At 34.8% G+C, this 18,782-nt stretch overlaps 1 protein-coding gene across 3 annotated transcripts in view; it reads left to right on the forward strand.

Annotated features, from left to right (window-relative positions):
- LOC140144407 (uncharacterized protein C8orf34 homolog) overlaps positions 1 to 18,782 on the forward strand; it is a 40,691-nt gene that overhangs the window by 18,664 nt on the left and 3,245 nt on the right. For 2 of the 3 annotated variants that reach the window (XM_072166216.1, XM_072166217.1), the window contains 10 exons: positions 126 to 242; positions 2,945 to 3,034; positions 3,467 to 3,483; positions 4,688 to 4,851; positions 5,778 to 5,944; positions 7,824 to 7,882; positions 9,546 to 9,610; positions 11,732 to 11,906; positions 16,229 to 16,250; positions 18,405 to 18,450. In XM_072166216.1, coding sequence (XP_072022317.1) covers positions 126 to 242; positions 2,945 to 3,034; positions 3,467 to 3,483; positions 4,688 to 4,851; positions 5,778 to 5,944; positions 7,824 to 7,882; positions 9,546 to 9,610; positions 11,732 to 11,906; positions 16,229 to 16,250; positions 18,405 to 18,450 — 922 coding nt within the window. The remainder of the gene's footprint in view (positions 1 to 125; positions 243 to 2,944; positions 3,035 to 3,466; positions 3,484 to 4,687; positions 4,852 to 5,777; positions 5,945 to 7,823; positions 7,883 to 9,545; positions 9,611 to 11,731; positions 11,907 to 16,228; positions 16,251 to 18,404; positions 18,451 to 18,782) is intronic. The other variant, XM_072166218.1, reaches the window with a different exon arrangement.

Genomic DNA, 18,782 nt, shown 5'->3' on the forward strand with positions numbered 1-18,782 from the left:
AGTAAATGCTACGCTCCTAGCAATTGCTTAAATGTAGTATGATATGCTCATAAATGTACATGTATGTTTGTCTCTATCTGACATCACATTATCGTTTGAGTCGTTGTGTTTACTTCATACTGTAGCACTGGCCGGTATGGGTCCTGAACGTGGGTATGAGCGGCCATGGACATCAAATATGAAGAAATATAAGTCCCACATTGGTGAGGTGACTAGTCTACAGAAGCCAGTCATAAGTCCAGGTAAATGAATACTGATATAAGAAAGGAACAAAAATTATATGATCGGGTGGATTTTTGCCATTACTCCATTGAAGAAAAAAGAAATTCTGGCATTTTTAACAAAATAGCGATTAGAAATTAAAATAACACATAGTCATATACCTTGGAATACTCTTTGGGAACTGTCAGCTGTGACTTCAGAATTATTTACCATGCAGGAGGGGTGGGGTGGGGATAAAAGAATTTTGGGATAGGTGGTGACAAAAATCCATTTCCTCCAATTTGTTTTAAACTGGCGGTCAAATGGGGGAAAAGCCTTATAATTGGAATGCATTTGATTATGGAACTGTGGTTTGATCGGCTCATAATTAACATGTGCCTTGTAATATAACATCTTGAATTAATACTAATATTTATTTTGAGAACTGTCAATTATAAATTCAAGTCCCTATATGTTATCTACTTTGGTCAACATGCACAATATAGACCAGACAGGTCAACTATATCACTCTTTAATATCATGGGTCTACTTTTCAGCATAGCGGTGAAAGCCTAACCATTCATGCCAATTATGAGCTGATCAAACTATTATAGCTTGTCTTCCATTGACAAGTCTGCAAGGGTGGCAATTAAAAACACCATAAGAACACAATCATGTAAGTGATCCCAGGGCCCCGCTTCTATGATTTCTGAAACTTTAGTCAAAAACTTTTTTTCTCAGCATTAATGGTTGTAACATAGTTGATTTGTTGTGTCATTTTTACCCAATACATTCTTAGTTTATACTAGGAGAAAAAGTAGTAAGTTTTTCTGGGGTTGTTTTTTTAGATTTTTCAAGATTGGTTTTAAATAGTGGCTTGTGGCCTTATGATATATATTCTGTGTTTGGGTAAAGGGAGAATCATTCAGTTCCCTAGGTGGAGTGATTCATTACAATACATTTTTGTTGTCATCACATTATACAATCATCCATACTTCATTTCCATTTCATTGACAGGCCATCATGAATATTCATCATAACCATATAAGGTGTAAATTATTTTAAACCGAGGAGAGGTATGGAAGACCTGTTAATTTTATGAAAATCAGAAGGGATTTAAAAGTAATATTTTATAAGGTATATTGCTGATCGAGACCGATAGGCAAACGTGATGCATGCTTGGAATGAAAAGGGTTCAAAAGCTATAGAATTTGGCACCCAAGATCGCGAATTTGAGCCCTTTTCCTTCCCAGCATGCATCACTTTTGCCTGATCACTTTTTCGCTATCAGCAATATACCTTATGTACAAGATCTACATCTGGGTTTGTTTGCAGTTTGCACAAAAAATATCTTCAGCTTAATTTGGTTATTAGAAATTGCTTTGAGTACATGCATTATGCATAAGAACATTAGCATCTTCATTATGTAAATTTTCTTTGCTTTCAGCAAGATAATTTTCAGTTTTAGTGTGGTAAGTTGAGTAAATGTTGGGTTTGTATTCATTTGTGATATTGTTTATTTTATTCATAATTTATTTTTAAGGTTAAAAATTACAGTTTTTTAAATAGTTTGGTAAGTTGATAGTGTATCTATGTATGCATTTTGCTAAAAAATTTGTGTTGTTGCATAAATGATCAAATTAAAACAATTTTAGGTGAAAAAATTGCATATTATTTAGTTTGAATGGTAAGTTTGTGGTATGTATGCATTTGTGACCATGTGTGATTGGTGTTGCATGTTTATATGATTGCTGTGCCTGTTGTTATATATCTGACATTTTAACCCCATGAGAACTACTGCCTTTGTTACAGCATTTGTGATTGGTTAATTACAGGATATAATCATCAGAGTGAACAATTAAAATACAGCTTGATATATTTAAGCTCAACCCTCTTCAGCCCTACCACCATCCTTACCATGATGCTGATTGGCTCAATAAATCATAATGGTCTTCTTTGAGCCAATCAGCAGGTAGCCTCTTTAGCCCTACCACCATTCTTACCATGTTACTGATTGGCTCAATAAATCGTAAAAGTCTTCTTGTAACCAATCAAGTAGTACTCATGGGGTTTTAAAATACAAATTACTTTGCATCATTATGACTTATGTAGCATTGTGCTTACTTACTACATGTAAATCTATCTCGAAGTGTATATAATTTTGTTTCAATAATTATTACAATATCATATTTTGAACTATAATCTTTCTCTAAGTGTATAAATTTTCTTCTAATAATTAATTATAATATCATATTTGAGCTATATCTTAAGTAAAAATCCCAACATTAGGCTATCAGATCTCCAGGATTAAATCAAGGATATTTAACATACTCAGATTCTTGAAAGATATATGCACTATATGCAGGTATTTTTGTTTCTAAAAAAAAAAAAAAAAAAAGCAGACAAATTAATGAATATTTTTAATATTTAAAGAATACATGTATTGTTTTTAGCCGCTGTCGTGCATCTACATGTATCGTCTCATAACACGGGTGACATAGAACAATGAGGCGATAGATGCACAACAGTAGCTATAAATATGGTACCTTTATTCTAATTTTTAAACACACTAATTCAAGCAAACATAAATTATCCTTCTGATATAAAATAATTTAGATTTTTTGATATTTTTTGTGATACATTACAAATATAAATGTTAGTTATTAAAAATTGACATTTTTGACAAGTTCATTTCTATTATAGTTCACTTGTTGATCTACCACCTTGTGCCTTCTCTCTCTAGTTAGCAGAAAACCTCTTAGCAAGACATCGTCGGCAGGTGATGCAGAGCACATGTTCAGGAAATCTCCGGATAAGAAAGGGAAGCACAGCGGTAAGCAATTCACAATAAGATGCAACCCCATCCCCCCACTAGCATTCTTTTTGGCAGCATTCAAAGTGACTCTCATCACCCCCAAATGAAAATATCAGGTATTTCTATATCAAATCGTGGAATATTTGTACGCATACGTTTTCAAGATATTGTACGAGTTGGACTTGAAGGCTTATGCAAAGTGCATACATGTATGAACATGCATATGCGCTATTTGTTCGTTAAAGAGATAAAAACACAGAGTGCATAATTACAAAATTATGAACACTCACATGGAGGTGTGATTTTGAACATAATTTTGCAGTATTAATTGTATGTCTCATATCCCTGGTTGTATTATGTATGTGTAAACTAGTTTTTATTTGTTGATTCGTGGTGCATCCTTTACATTAATTTATTTGTAACTAATTGTTTATTTGTTTTCTATTTCAGCTACACGACAGTCGCAGGTATGTTAAAATATTATTTGCTTTCACCAAATTAGTTCTCAATTTTCCAGAAAAGTACAGGAAATCCTAAAAAATTTTTGGATTAAAAAATGTTGTCCTGTTTTGCCAAATGAAATAGCTAAATCCTAATCCTGTAATTAATTCTAACTTGCAATTAAAGTCAAATTTTAATATTTGGCTCAGTCATTTTTGGAAATAAGGGCCAAAAACATGCATTTTTATGGGTTTTTTTTTGTATGCTATGACAATCCAGCCCAAAGACTTGTACTAAGACTAATTTCAGGTTATGCATTCTATTGTTTTGGAAAACATCCACATTTTCTAATATCCTTTATCAAAATTAACATAAAAAACTTAAATTTATAAGCAAACTGATACATGTAGCATATACTCCATATTTTGAATGCTTAGACCTTTGCCAAGAAACATATTTCTTCCTTCTTCTCTTCTTTCCTTGAACTGAATCAAAAAGCAGATAGTTAGTTGGGGTTAAGTATTTGTTTCATATAAAAATGAACAAAATGAAGAAAACAGCAGCTTTGAAAATATTTGAAGCTGCATTCAATTACATGTTGCTACAAGGCTGCACACCAGTTTAAAATACTCCCCATTGACTTTCTGTACAAACAGGGTCTGGGAAAACATAATTTTTTTGACCTGACAGCGACTCAGTTCTTCAAAATTTACACTTTCTGCAAGTTGAAGGTCAGATAAAGACAGGCAGTTCAGTGAAAACATACAAAGTCCAGTGACTTTTCACAGAAAATTGCTGACTAGATCATCCTGTGACCCACACCACTTATACTAGCTCACAAATAGCTTGGTGTTTCTGAAATGTAACACATTTTGAAAGTTTAGCCAAATCTTCATAAAAAGCTTGATCCTGCTCATTTTTCATGTACAATATGTTTTCCAGGCCTAAATGAGGAAATTTATTACCCAGGCCTAAATGAGGAATAAATAAGGGCCTAATAGTTGGGTTTAAACCTTTTCTGATGCATAAATCACATGGCACTTTCTCACTTTTCGAAACACTGATTTTTCTTCCACGGGTATAGGAGATTTGTATTTACCATGTGTGCACACACAAGTATCCATACCAGCAGACTCCAAGAATTACAACAAAATCCAGTTAAACATGTTAATAAAACTTGAAAATAAATGGCAAACATTTCCTCACACAAAAATCTTTTTATTTACACAGGAGGACCTCTTGTTCACAGGTCCATCTGCAATGTCAAGACCGCAAGAAGCAGCACGGGTTGAGGAGCAATTCCTGCAGGAAGAGATGTCAGCTGTGAAACTCACTAAGAAAATGACCAATGAAGAGGACAAGTTTGCCCCGAAAGAAGTAACGCCAGAACTAGTGTAAGAAAGTTGTATAGTTTGTGTAAGGCCAAAAAAATATTGTTCCTTTCCAGACTGACCTGATTTTGATATAAAATTGGATCGGTTGAGCCCATATTTATTGGTCGAGCTATGAGTTTTAAAATATTGGACGAGACGTAGTCGAGTCCAATATTTTAAAACTCATTATGAACCAATAAATATTAGGGCGAAGCATCAATTTTATCATTATTATGTTTTGGATCCAATATTTTCACACACTTGGACTCATCAAAACATAATAATGCAAAATCATGGGTCAGCATTTGTTGTTAAAGGAGTATTTTGTGATCCTAGCATCCTCTTTTTATGACATTTTTCAGCAGATATCCAAGAAAAAAGCTTATTTCCAAAATGTTTGGTTCTGATTTTTTGTTTCCTTGTTATGCATGATTATGTGTATTACACTGCTCCATAGAGTGTGTCGTAATTTCGTTCTGGTGTACCAGAACAAAATTCAAATTTCATGATTCATTTTTTTCTAAACAAATTAATCTGTTTATTAATCTTTTCTTTGAGAAAAGTGTGGGAATGATGCTGTGGATCACGAAAATGCCCTTTTAGTTGTTGAAGAAATTCGAAAATTTAGCATCAAATACTAAAACTTGTCTGAGGTCTAATGTATAGAAATGGATGAAATTCATGAAATTTGATGAAAATTACAAAGTACATTGCTAACCAGTGTCAGTGGCATCCAAAATTGAGTGGCCACGGGACTCGACTCCCCTGACAGACCACAAATTATTGGTTTGCTTAGGTAATAGGTAAGCCCCAAATTTTCTCTAGAATTGATGCATTTCCCCCGACTTTTGAGCAATTGACCAGTGTCTCCCCACCAGTGGGGGTTTTGCACATTTTTTTAATTTTTTTGCTTTATTATATTTTGATATTTTACACTGCTCATGTAGGAAGGAGAGGCACGAGAGACCAGGCAATAAAGCCAAGAAACACAAGCAGGAATTGGCTCAGATGGTGGAGGCACAACTAAAGGTAGAGAGTCTAGGATACTTGGATACCGGTGATGTGGATGGAGACCCGGACTCAGGAGGATATGAGGAGGCTACTGATATGCTGGGTAAGAAACTTGACTAATTCAATGTCGTAGTGCACGTTAGTAACCATTGGTTACTGCTCCAAGCCTGGGCTCTTGCACCTGTTCCGAATTTGATATGCCATAGGCTTTGTGTTGTGATCATTTCGATTAGTGGTTCGTAACAAAGAAATCGTGATCCAGTTGACCTAGCAATGGTCATATTCTAACGTGCACTGCAACAGCGAATTCGCAGGTTGCCTACTTATCATCAATTTCGTACACTAAATGCCTGAGTCATACTAGTGTTCGGATAAAATTATCTGCTCTGTCTGTAAAGTCGTTTTCACAATCAATGTTGTAATTAAAATCACAATTGGCTCTCTTTGATATACATTGTAATGAGTGATGACTAGGTGACAGAATTCACTTGCTTGACTTCTGCAATTATTCTCTTGATTTGGCTGCTTGAAGTGAGCGTGTGAATTAGGCATATTTAACTGGTGTCATACATGAGCAAGAATCTCAAATTGGCAAATTACTGCATACTTTTAAAAAAAGGGGAAAAAATATCCGAGTCACTTGACTTGGACAATTATATTCAGTGTTCGAAATAAACACTTATCCTCTTATCCTCTTGTCCAAAAATCACAGGGGACAACCATATTGAGCTATGTATTTATCCCCTGGATAACCACTATTTGGATTCTTTGCACTCAAAAACATGACATATATATTTTGGGGACAACCAAAATGTTTTGTGGACAAGCAGAATTAATGCTTTAGTTGTCCTCGGGACAACCTCCATATTTTCCTTATTTTGGACACTGATTATATTGTTGATTCGGCTGCACCACTTATACAGGGTGTATCAAAATGATTGGTACCTATATCCAGTGAGCATTGCCACAACTGCTAAATCAAAATGCAGCATAATATCCCACCATTCATAACCTCATTAATATACCTGAAGCCTGTGATCCAATCAAAAGAAATTGATTGCCTGACCACGCACTCATTGCGCGGTCATTAATAACTCCCAATGACTCCTGGAACACACCGATATGCGCTACAATGACTTCTGTGCGCCCGTGCGTGTATACGCTAAGCGTTATGACAACAACACACGATGCCGTCGTGTGTCTGTGATTGGTAGATCGTGTTATGGCACAAATGTCAAGTTCGCCTGGTCGATTTTTTTGTAGGGTGGGTTATAACAACAATTAAATGAACAAATGACATTTTAATTTGTTCAAAATATTAGATATGACGGTAATGAATGACAATATAATAACTTAAATAATAACTTTGAACCATCTATTTTGAGGTCATTGTGTGAAATTGTCTGGTTTTTTTGGGGGGCCTCCATATTTTTCCTCAGGAGCAAATACCTCAGCCCGAAGCAAAACCTTCTGATTTCACACAATGACCTCAAAATAGATGGTGCGCAGTTATTGTCTAATTATTTGTAGATTTATGTAATAAAAGGTAATGAACTATGAATTGTAGTCATTTCAAGAGGATTCATTCAGTGTTGGATTTGAAAGAAGCAGGCATTTAGACAAAAATGCTGATGGGTACCAATAATTTTGATACACCCTGTAGAGAGTCTGTGAATTAGGTATTTTTACTGCAGGTGCCTGTCACGATGAAGAGCTGTCTATAGGCAAAAAGTTCAGAATTGGTCAAAAATTACACTCAACAAATACCCATTTTGCTTTATCGAATCACATAATACTTTTATAGAACTGGATATCTGAACAATTTTTAAAACTAAGATTCAGACTGTTTGTTTTTTATCACTTTTTTTATTTATTTTGTTTGTTGATTTATTTATGTACTGATTGATATATACTTGTATACAGTTTTGTTTATTTGGTTTTTTTGTTTAATTGGGTAATTATGTACTTATTTATTATTTCAGAGGATGCCAGTGATCTTATGGATGAAGGAGTTGTTGGAGTCAAGACAACTGGCAAGAAGGTGAGTGACTTCAAGAAATTATTGGGGTATTCCATTTGAAATCAATACTACCCCTGTGGAAGATTTTGGAAATATCTTCCACAGTGGGTGTATAAATTTCAAATGGAATGAACATATATTTACAGCTCCATTTGAATTTCATACACCCTCTGATGAGAAATATTCAACATGAATCTTCCACTCAGGGAGGGTGAGTTCCAAATGGAACTGTGTTCATTCCATTTGAAATTCATACTCCCCCTGTGGAAGAGATTTCCAAAATTCCACAGGGGTAGTGTGGATTTTAAATGGAATAGCCCATTGTTATCATGTTCAGGTACCTTCACAATTGCTGCAGTCAAACATAAAATCAAAGTCCATATTAAATCACAGGTCTGGCTCTTTGTGTCCTTGAGCAAGGCACTTCACTCTACTTGCTTAGTGCTTCGGAGGGCACTTAAATAAGCTGTCGGTCCCGTGTACATGCATATTTTCTCACATTAATGTAGTGTGCACGTTAAAGAACGTTACAGGCTATTCGAAAAGAGCAGGGGATCATCCCGTTACTGTTGACTGTACTTCAAAAATACACTCATTAACTCTAGGTTCCAGAGTTCTCCTCGCCTGGTTACAAATGTAGTGTTGAGGAGTATCAAAGCAGAAGCAGAAGAAGCAGAAATACACAAATGCATAAACTATGCAGTTACAGTCATTTGTATAGCACCATTTCATCAAGATCCCTCCCTCCCCCAGATCTTTAGAGGATGTCAGAACTTCTGCCATGACCCCTGTATTGGTACAGATCACATTGGTACTTAGTTGGTGCACGTAACATCCCCTACAAATTGGGGATTTGACCGCTGCCTTGGTGCAGATCACGTCGGTACTTATTGACTTTTTCGGTAAAGTCTTTGCGAGTACATCTGAGATGTCGTCATTAACTGATGTCATTACGCGTCACATCATGTAACGAACATAGTTACTGCACATTGCAAGTTGGCATGACATCAAATGACAACATGTCAGGTGTACTCGCAAATATTGGATTTACCGAGAGGTCAATTGTGAACTTTCAAACAGCACCATATTATCCTCCTCTTTCCTAAAGCTGACAGCTAGATGGCTCTCTGTACATGGGACTAAAATTAACATCATAATGGTAAAATCCCTCAAAAAAACTTATTTTGGTGGCCATTTTAAATTTTTGCCAAAACCCGACCTAAAGTTTCATCTGGTGATTTTTTTTTCTTTTTCCTGATGCAATTTGGCCATAGAACTGCTTTCTGAAAAAAAAATATGTGTTAGTGTCCACCTCTACTCATATCGCCTGCAAACCTTGTAGGCGTTGATCAAACAAAGGTAATCTCTGTATTTTATTTTATTTTTGCTTCAATTGTTTCCAAAACATACAAATTACTCTCATTGCTTACCCAATACTTATTGAACCATGGGGAAACTATAAGTCTGACTTTTTCATCAACAGAACACCCCATAATGTTCCAAGGGCCGTTCAAACTGCGGTGTTAATTTAACCGAAAACTAGGAATAAGATCCCTGTGATGATAGGCCTCCATACAAGGATCTTGTAACCACTTCCATGGCAGTGTAATTACATTATAGCATTCTCTTAATATTTATCAGTCATTCTTGTAAGGTCTGTTTGATATCCTTTTTATTGTTGCAGTCAAGAAGAAGAGCTGGATCCAGTGAACCAGAGGTGAAAGTTACAATGTGTAGTAAATGTGCAAGGTAGGCAAGGTCATTAGACCTAAAAAGGTTTCTTGGTTTCGGTCAAAATGATGTTTTAATAACATTAAGGTGGTATTACCTACACCCCTTGATAAATGTGTGACTATTTTTGCATTTTTTCTCAAAAGATAATGACACACTGGTATTTAAACAGAAGTTATGTATATGTGACACGATCAAGGGAAATGAGTCGGATGTTGCTAATATGTGCCCATCCACCACAAACTGGTCGTAAAGTCAGCATTTACCATTTTGAGATACAATCAAAAACAATATATGGATTTCTATGTAAAATATATAAGAAATTTGACCTTTGATGAACCATAACTTCACTTCAAGATGTCCGATGAAGCTGGTTGAGGTGTCACTCTAAAGCTGAAAGTACATTGTTACAAAATCTGCAATAAACAGAAAATGGTCTAGAGCCGACTTTACTACCACTTCGTGGTGGATGGTCACATATTGATTTTGAGATATTGGCAAAGAAAGTGTTTAAATTCTTTTGTTTTATATTTTTTTTAGCGATTGATACATTGACATAACTTTGCAAAGAAAAGTCTTATTAACATGGGGTTTTCCGTTTCTGAAAGCTCTAAATGTTCTCTTTAGAAACAAATGTAAAACTCATTTTGGACCAGGGTCGACATGTGACTTATTTCCCTTGATCATGTCACATATTATAGGGGCAATGAATCCAGTTACTACACTGGAATTTCAGTGACTTTTAAGTCACTGAAATTCCAGTCTTAAAAGACAAGCGGTATATTATTTATGATAAGAAAAGAGGTACTGCATTTCTTAACATATATGAACTAATTGTCTTGAATCACTGACATTTCAGTGAAGTAATTGGATTCCTTGCCCCTATAATATACAGAACTTTTGTTACCAGAGTGTAGTTATTTTTTGAGAAAAATGCAAAATTACTCACAAAATTTATCAGGTGGTATATAGTACCACCTTAAATGTAGGATTTTATAGAGGTCATAAAAATGCTGACAAACAAACAACATTTTTCTTGGCCTTCAAAATATTGTGTTTTGCCAATTTATTTTGCTATTTCAAATTTACTTGACAAATAGGTCGGGTCTGATGAATCTATACTCTGAGATCAGCTTGTAATAAGTAGGACTCATAACATTGTGGATTGATATGGAATGGCATACACACAGCTGGGCGCAGCCCCAACACGAAGTGCGTTTCGTGTATTGCGTAACTGACGCATGCCTTTTTTAATATACACTAGGTGTAAGTTGGGACTTTATTGATTTGTGCAGTAAGAAAACCCAAATAATTCTCACTTTACATGCTGATCATAGTATAGACCTCATCAAGTTAACACATTATTATATCTTAACTTAAACTTTAATGATTTCCGTAACAAACATACATGAAAGCACAGCAAAAACAAGTTATGGAGGAGATGGCTGGGAGGCCAATAAGGATATGGCCATCTCTAATTTCAAACCACACAAACACCAAATATGCTCACGAAGACAACAAGAAAATGAAATTGGGTAAATTTAAAACAGTTTCAATCAATCATATCGAGGGTTGAGAGCCAGAAAGTCTTAACTCACAATCACCTGCTCCAACAAAATGAGCATAAAGTCGCCAGGACACTATAGAAGATACAGTCCATTAATCCGCAAAAAAAATCGATGGAAAACAAAGGAAATCTGGAGGAAATATTGATTTTTTGAAGACCAAAGCAAGGAGCATATATAACATGTTTGGTATGAAGTTAAAGGGTACCGGTATAAAATTTCAAATCTGGAATATCTCAAAGCTATTTTGTGAGAGCTGGTCATAGTGGCTTTCTGGTTCTGAACCCTTGATATTTGTATTAATTAATTTTAACTTGGAATCTTTCCAAAAATGTATAACAGTTTTGGATGTTTTAAGGAAATTTTCTAAATTGTTCTAGAGAATTGGACCGGTTATAGCTAATATGAGAAAAGACTTTTGTTTTTAGTAAGGTTAAGATTATTGTTACATGGTAGTTATGGATATCTGAATGTTTGGTGAAATAATTGTTGAATATGCAAAGCAGCTGTTCTATTAAATATTTGTACATAAATACATCAAATTTTATTTTGTTATTCTGTATTTTTATGACAGACTGGTAGGGTCCGATGACTCGAGCACTACTATAGGTAATGGGGGATACGGTAAATATGCCAGTATCGATAGCTTCAGTGAGGTGAGTGGAGCTGATTTTGCACCGGCTAGAACTGCTGCCCATCATGCTCCTAGTGATGATGATTTTGAAAGTGCCTCGCAAGTATCAGGACCAGTAAGTATCAATATTTTGCATTGATTTTATTGTTGTTTGCAGGATGCCAAATAACTTAGACTATTCACTATAAACTTTTATGGGATTGGCAACCAAGATAATATAAGAGGCTTTTCACTGGAAATAAATTGGTAATATCATCTTTTGTTGACAAAATAATACAATATTACAGGTTAATAGTTGAATGCTATTTGGCAATGACAATATGTATGTAATATTAACTTAGCATGAACTTGCAAGTTTGTTCCATTATATAAAAAGAAATATGTATGTGTAAGCCTACGGACCCGTGTTAATATTTACATTGATTATATGCAACTCGGCATGAACTAGATGGTGCATGCCATTGTTTAAGATGTATGTTAGTTGCATGCCATAACTGGCCTTCCCTTACAAGCGCACAAGTGCATGCCATTTGAATATAAATGTATACAAGCTCATTTCCAAGGTTCTGTGATGCATGTGTAGATTTTGTTTACAAATAATTGAGCTGTTACCATTACTGCATGTCAACATTATATAATGTAATCAGCAGTCTGCCTGAAATCTGATACCTTATTGTGTGTGCATATTTTGTGCTCAATAGGGATATTCCAGTATCCATATACTCCTAAATGGAAGACATCACTTCAATCACCCACACAGGCAGTTACAATTTAAATAGAGTCGCCATTCAGGTACCCCCATTTGAAGTACACACTCTGTGTTGATGATTAAGGTTGCGTCTTCCATTGGGGGTGTATGGATTTCAACTGGAAAGCCCATTGCCATTGGGCGAGTTCCAAACTGGAGCCCTGATGGGAAGATAGAAAATTAAGCAGGGCAATTCAAGACATAAAAACTTACTTTAATGATTCATTTATTTCACCCCTGCTTTCTTTGATTTTCAGGGTGAAGAGGTAGGCACCTTTTATTTTTGAAATTATCTGGAGCACATAAAGGTCAACTGCATATTAGGCTGCTTGCATTTGGTGCACAATAATGTTAACTCCTGTTAAACAAATTTAAAGGCTCCAAGGAGTTGGTCTAAGTTTAAGGTTTATGGGGTTTAACATAATTATTTTGGTGCAATTTCTAATAAATTGGGAAAACTACAGTGAAAATAACACTCTAAACCTTTAACAATAGATTATAAATGAAGATTGATATGAATGTGTGGGGAATTTATAAAGTATCACAAATTTTGACTAGTATAACATTTAACACTGTACAATTTAAATTTGAGCCTGTGTAAATTGATGATTAATAGATTTCATACCCAAAATTTGGGCTTCTTTGGAACACTACTGCTAACACAATTCTTCACACATTTATATCAGTTTTATTCTTTTATGATCAATCAAAGAAATGTGAACTTTCTTTTTGTGATTTGTTTTTGTTGTTGTTGTGAGAAAGTCCACAGAAGAAATCTTGCACTTCCCACAATGCATTTCTTCCATTTCAATTTTCTGTACTCATTTGCTATCCATTACAGATGGGTTGCTATAGTGAGAAAATGTCTTCAATGAACAGAGCATCCAGAACTTGTAAATTATGTTCATTTCATGACTATTGACCCATGTTTAGGCAGTCTATTCACATAAAAACATATGGAACATATACAAAAGTAATAGAATTGTTACTTCCCAGCAAACACAAAAACGTTTTAAAAACATTTTAAATAAGTTATATTTTGGCTTTTGGTTTAGGTAAAAACGTTTTAATAACATTAAAATGTCGGGTTATATAAAGGTCATGATAACGTGTTAAAACGTTTTGTATGAAAACACATTACAACAATATTTTTAAATGTTTTCAAAAATGTTATTGTAAACTATTTTTGCAAACATTTTTGCCAAATATTGTGTCAATACTTAAATAACATTATGTTAAAATATTTGAACCCAGCAAGCACAGAAATGTTCTTAAAATGTTTTTTTCAAAACCTTTTAATAACATTTAAATGTCGGGTTATATAAAGGTCATGAAAACGTTTTTAAAACGTTATTGAAAATATTTTTGGCAAACGTTTTTCGCAAAATATTTTTTCACTCCCAAAATAACATTCTGTTTAGAATGTTTTGTATCAAGTTTTCAAGAATGTTTTTGGAATGTTATTAAAACGTTTTTATACCCTTTATATAACCCGACATTTAAACGTTTTCTGTAAAACATTTTTGTTTGCTGAGCAGTAGATTATCAAAAATGTTTTTAAGGTTATGAAAACGTTTTATACTCTTAATATACCCTTTATATAACCCGACATTTAAACGTTTTCTGACAACCTTTTATAACCCTTTGCGAATGATGTCGAAAACATTTTGTGTTTGCTGGGTTGATGAAATGAGATGATGTATCATAATGCAAAGGCTTCTGGGAATGGCAAGACATCTTCTCGGGAGAAAGCCATTCAGAACTACAATGTGCACAGATACACTCACATTTTATATACTTTTCAACGTTTTGTGTGCGCTTATTTTTTTTCCTTCAATGAATACAGGGGAAATGCTGTCGAGTGATTACAAATTTCTGCCACACTGATATCAATGTTTCACTTTTATTACAATAGATTGGGCTGACAACAATATATGTTATTATAGCCCCCTGTAATTATATTGCTCAAACTCAAATGTTTTTGTGGAGGGTGTTTTCCTTCTGAGAGACGTCTATGCTTGTAGAGGGAATTCTATGGTAGTATAGGAATTCGCATGGAAAAAAATGAGGTGGTGGACACACAGTGGTTGTATCAAATCAGCTCACCTATTTTTATCATTGCATGCATTATTTCGGCTTGACATTGTCAATTTGCTTTCTATCTATTTCTTATGCCATAAATGTAATGCGATCAAGCAAAATCAGTCGGAACTCGGAAATATTAAATGTTCAGTTTATTATTGGATAGTAAAAGTCAAAGCTGCATTTTGCAGAAAACTAATAAAATTGAACAAATAAAGATATGAGCATTTAAAGAGTTTCCAAAACAACAGGAACAAAAGGAAATATTTCCTTTGTTTGGCTATCTCAAAATCAATATTTCCGAGTTCCGACTGATTTTGCTTGATCGCATCACAAATATATATTTACTGTATTCAGCCACTTAATTAAATCATCTGAAGAGAGCACTTAATTGTGAGTCAAACAGAACATTTTTCATGCAAATTTTGTAGTTCAAGAAAATAGAAAATAATACGATCTAACATACAATGTCACAACTATTGGTGCTCTTCAGGGAGAGAACCAAATGGGTCAAATATGGTAATGATAGTTCACTACTGTAAAAATTCATTAATAATTAGTATAATGCCTATTAACAAGTTGCTCGGGCAAGAGCAAATTTTTTACGGTAGTTTGTTTCTTTTTTTCATTTTTTAAATTTACAAATTACAGATTACAGATATTTGTAAATTCAAAGAAAAAAAGAGAAAAAGTTGAACAAACTACCGTAAAAATGTGTTCTTGTCAGAGAACTCGTTAATAGGCACATAAGCTTATTATTAAATTTTTACAGTAGGCCTATGTCCTCCTCAGTTAGTGAAATTTGTGCTGTGTTGTGTCATCTTTGTTAAACCAAATTGCACTTTTCCTATTCTTGCACCATAGTATTGTGATTTTTTTTTTTTTTTTAAAGTATATTTGTGACCCGGCAGCACAAATGAGCCGTAAATTCCCTAAATTGTATTCTGAGTTACGGTGTAAAATGTGTACAAAGGTCATATTCATCGGTAACTTAAGCTGGCCCGACATCGATCTCATTTTGATAGTGGAAACACTAATCATTTATCCTATTGTTGAAGTGGATAATAAGCTTCTACCTTAGATGGCTATAGAAGTTTTAATAGCTCTGGTCTTTGTTTGCTTTTGCTAAATCCTGTTCAAGTGGTGGGTTACCAGGCATTGTATTTTGTATAGGTATGCATAACCAACAATTAACAATGAGAGAACTTTCTTAAACCTCGTTGACTTGGGGATGATTTGAAATGACCGCCAATTATGACTGTTTGATATTTATTGCCAGCAATGTGGAAAAAGAGACACATGTAGAAACTATGCTACCATTTTGTTGAAGGAGCAAAGTTTAACAAACCATAACCGCGCTTCTGGATATCGTTTGAAGTCAAATGATATACCATTTTTAAGTTTATGATGTTTATTTTTAAACACGAAATAAAACAAAATTGACCGGGGAGGAATTTACGGCTCATTCGCCGTGAACGGTCACATTTTTTCAAGCCATATTATAGTTGTGTGTTATTTGGGATTAGATGTATGCCAATGTAAATTAAGATATGTTTAATTCATAGCGAACTAAATTATGACTTTTTTTCTTCTGTTTTGATCCACAGAGGCAGCCAATGTGGTATGATGGTAAGTCTGATTATTAAATCTTATTTAAAAGCCAAAAAGAAAAATAGTATGTCTCAAAGCTTAAGAAAACATTTTTTTTAAATCCAGTGCAGGTTATTATGTTTCACTACCTGGATAGAATTGATCAAAAATTTAATTCCCTCCTGAGGTTCGTATCTGTCAGTGAGTTGACCAGATCACAAAGATGTCATTATAGCTAGAGGCAGTATATAACACAAATGGGTCAATGAGTTGCATAAAAATGACCTTGTTTGGTACTAATTAAAAAGAGTATTTGTTTCCCAGGAAGTGAGTTTTGCCTGAGGCAATTTGTGGTTAAATGTTGATCCCTCACTACAAGAGTTATTACCATCGATTTGGTTGAAAAAGGAGGTGAGACATGATCAAATCTCTCCAGGTAACAAAACGTAATGTGCTGTGGGATTGTTTTGCTCTTTTTTTAGTTCGGTCAAAATCAGCTCGGACCTTTGAAAACTGACATCCTTATAGTATACACATAATGATATATTTTCACTTATTTATTTTTAATCACACAGTTCTTCCAGGAAATGCTTTCAAAACATATTTCAGCCATATTTTTGTTTTAAAAACAAGTTGGCCCATTTCTCTGAGACAAAAATGGGCACACAACTTTGAGACATGCATTTGGGGGGGGGGGGGCTCTATTAATTGCATTCGGGTGATTCTGGTCCTGGGGAAGGGAGATACTCAAGTTTGGTTTGGGTATGAAATAAGTTTATTACCCTTCCCCAGAATCCTTTCAACATGATACATGACCTCATGTCATCGAATGGCACTCCCATTGCTTTGAACAGGCTCCCCTTTGTTTTCATTTTGAGAATAGACTGGCCAAACATGGGTTGATAGTCAAGAAATAAACATAAATTTGCAAGATCTGGATGTGGCCTCTTCAATGAGTTACATTTCATCACTAGCTATCAACCCATGGTGCACTAGATAGCAAATTAGTATAGAAAATTGAAATGGGAGAAATGCATTATGGGAAGTGTAAGCTATCTTCTCTGGGCAGGGACATACCACAGAGAATCTAAAAGTGAACATATATTTATAAAGAAAATCTGGTATACCTGAGGCCCAGATTGTTGGGCAAATTTAAAACAATTGTGCAGATTTTTTTACAAAATTTCATTTTCTCTCAAATTTTGGGCTTCAGTGAATGAATAGGTGAATGACAGGGGGGTATTTTCCGGGGGGTGGGGGGGGGGGCACTTCAATATGAAATGGATATAGGTGTAGGGCTGGCAATTTCGCACTAAGGGGCATTCGGTGAGAGCAAAATGTAAAAAATAAGGGGTCATTGGGTGAGAGCATGATTTTTGGCAATCGGTGAGAGCAAAATGTAAAAATATGGGGTCATTGGGTGAGAACATTGCCTTTTTTTAAATGGGATCTTTGGGTGAGAGCCGAAACAACACCACAGAAACCTCGAAAATCGAATTTCTAGTTCTAAATGGCTTCAAATTTCGTTATTTTTTCAAAATAAGTAACAAAATCAGTGATAAATGAAGTTTCTGTTCAAATTGAACTTGTAAGGGTCTTTGGGTGACAGATCAAATGGAAAAATAGGGGTCTTCGGTGACAGAGCATGTGTTCGTAAAAAATATGGGGTCTTTGGGTGACAGCGATGCTGAAAAAGGGGTCTTAACAGCCCTACATACGCGTCACCTCCAAAGTTGGAGTGGCCCCCCCCCCGGGTATTTTTTCCTAAAAGTTTTAAAAAATTAGTTATTTTTATGCCAAACCTGAGCCGTTGTTATACTAGGGCACTGAATATGAGACTCTTATTTGTGGCACGTCCCCATAGGGTCATAGCAACACATTTTTGAAGCCCCAGTAGTTGCTTGCCAGTTGTTCAGATATGCTAATATTCAGTTAGCCTGTATGATATGCAATTATATTGATATGTTCATATTCAGTTAGACTTATTATGTATGCAATTATATTGACACGTTCATGTTCATTTAGCCTGTATGATATATGTATGCAATTATATTGATATGCTCATATTCAGTTAGCCTGTATGATGTATGCAATTATATTGATATGTTCATATTCAGTTAGCCTGTATGACATATGCAATAATGCTATTTAACAGTAAATTAATTATCAATGTCTTTTGTTTATCTTCCATAGATGCATCACAGCAAGATGGTGACACATCAAAAGGCAATCAATCTCAGTAAGTTAATGTGCTGGCCATAGGCTTCAATGTAATAAAAAATATCCAAGTTATGAGGTATTTTCTCAAAATATCAAGAGCTATCTGAAGAACCTCAGATGGACCAATAAATGGGCCTGTTCGTACATTTTAATGTTGATTCCAAACATGGTCATGCAAATGTACAATTCTGTTTTGTTTTTGTTATTCAAAATACACACCTACATCACTACCAATAGGAAGTAAAGGGATAGAGGCCGTCAGCCTTTCGCCATCTTGTGGGCACAAATGATCTGTGTGTTCATGCGTCGGACACTACGCGCAGGGCGCAGCTTGCCACGCAGCTGTTATCG

The sequence above is a fragment of the Amphiura filiformis genome, unplaced genomic scaffold (genome assembly GCF_039555335.1).
Source record: "Amphiura filiformis unplaced genomic scaffold, Afil_fr2py scaffold_53, whole genome shotgun sequence".
Lineage (NCBI taxonomy): Eukaryota > Metazoa > Echinodermata > Ophiuroidea > Amphilepidida > Amphiuridae > Amphiura > Amphiura filiformis.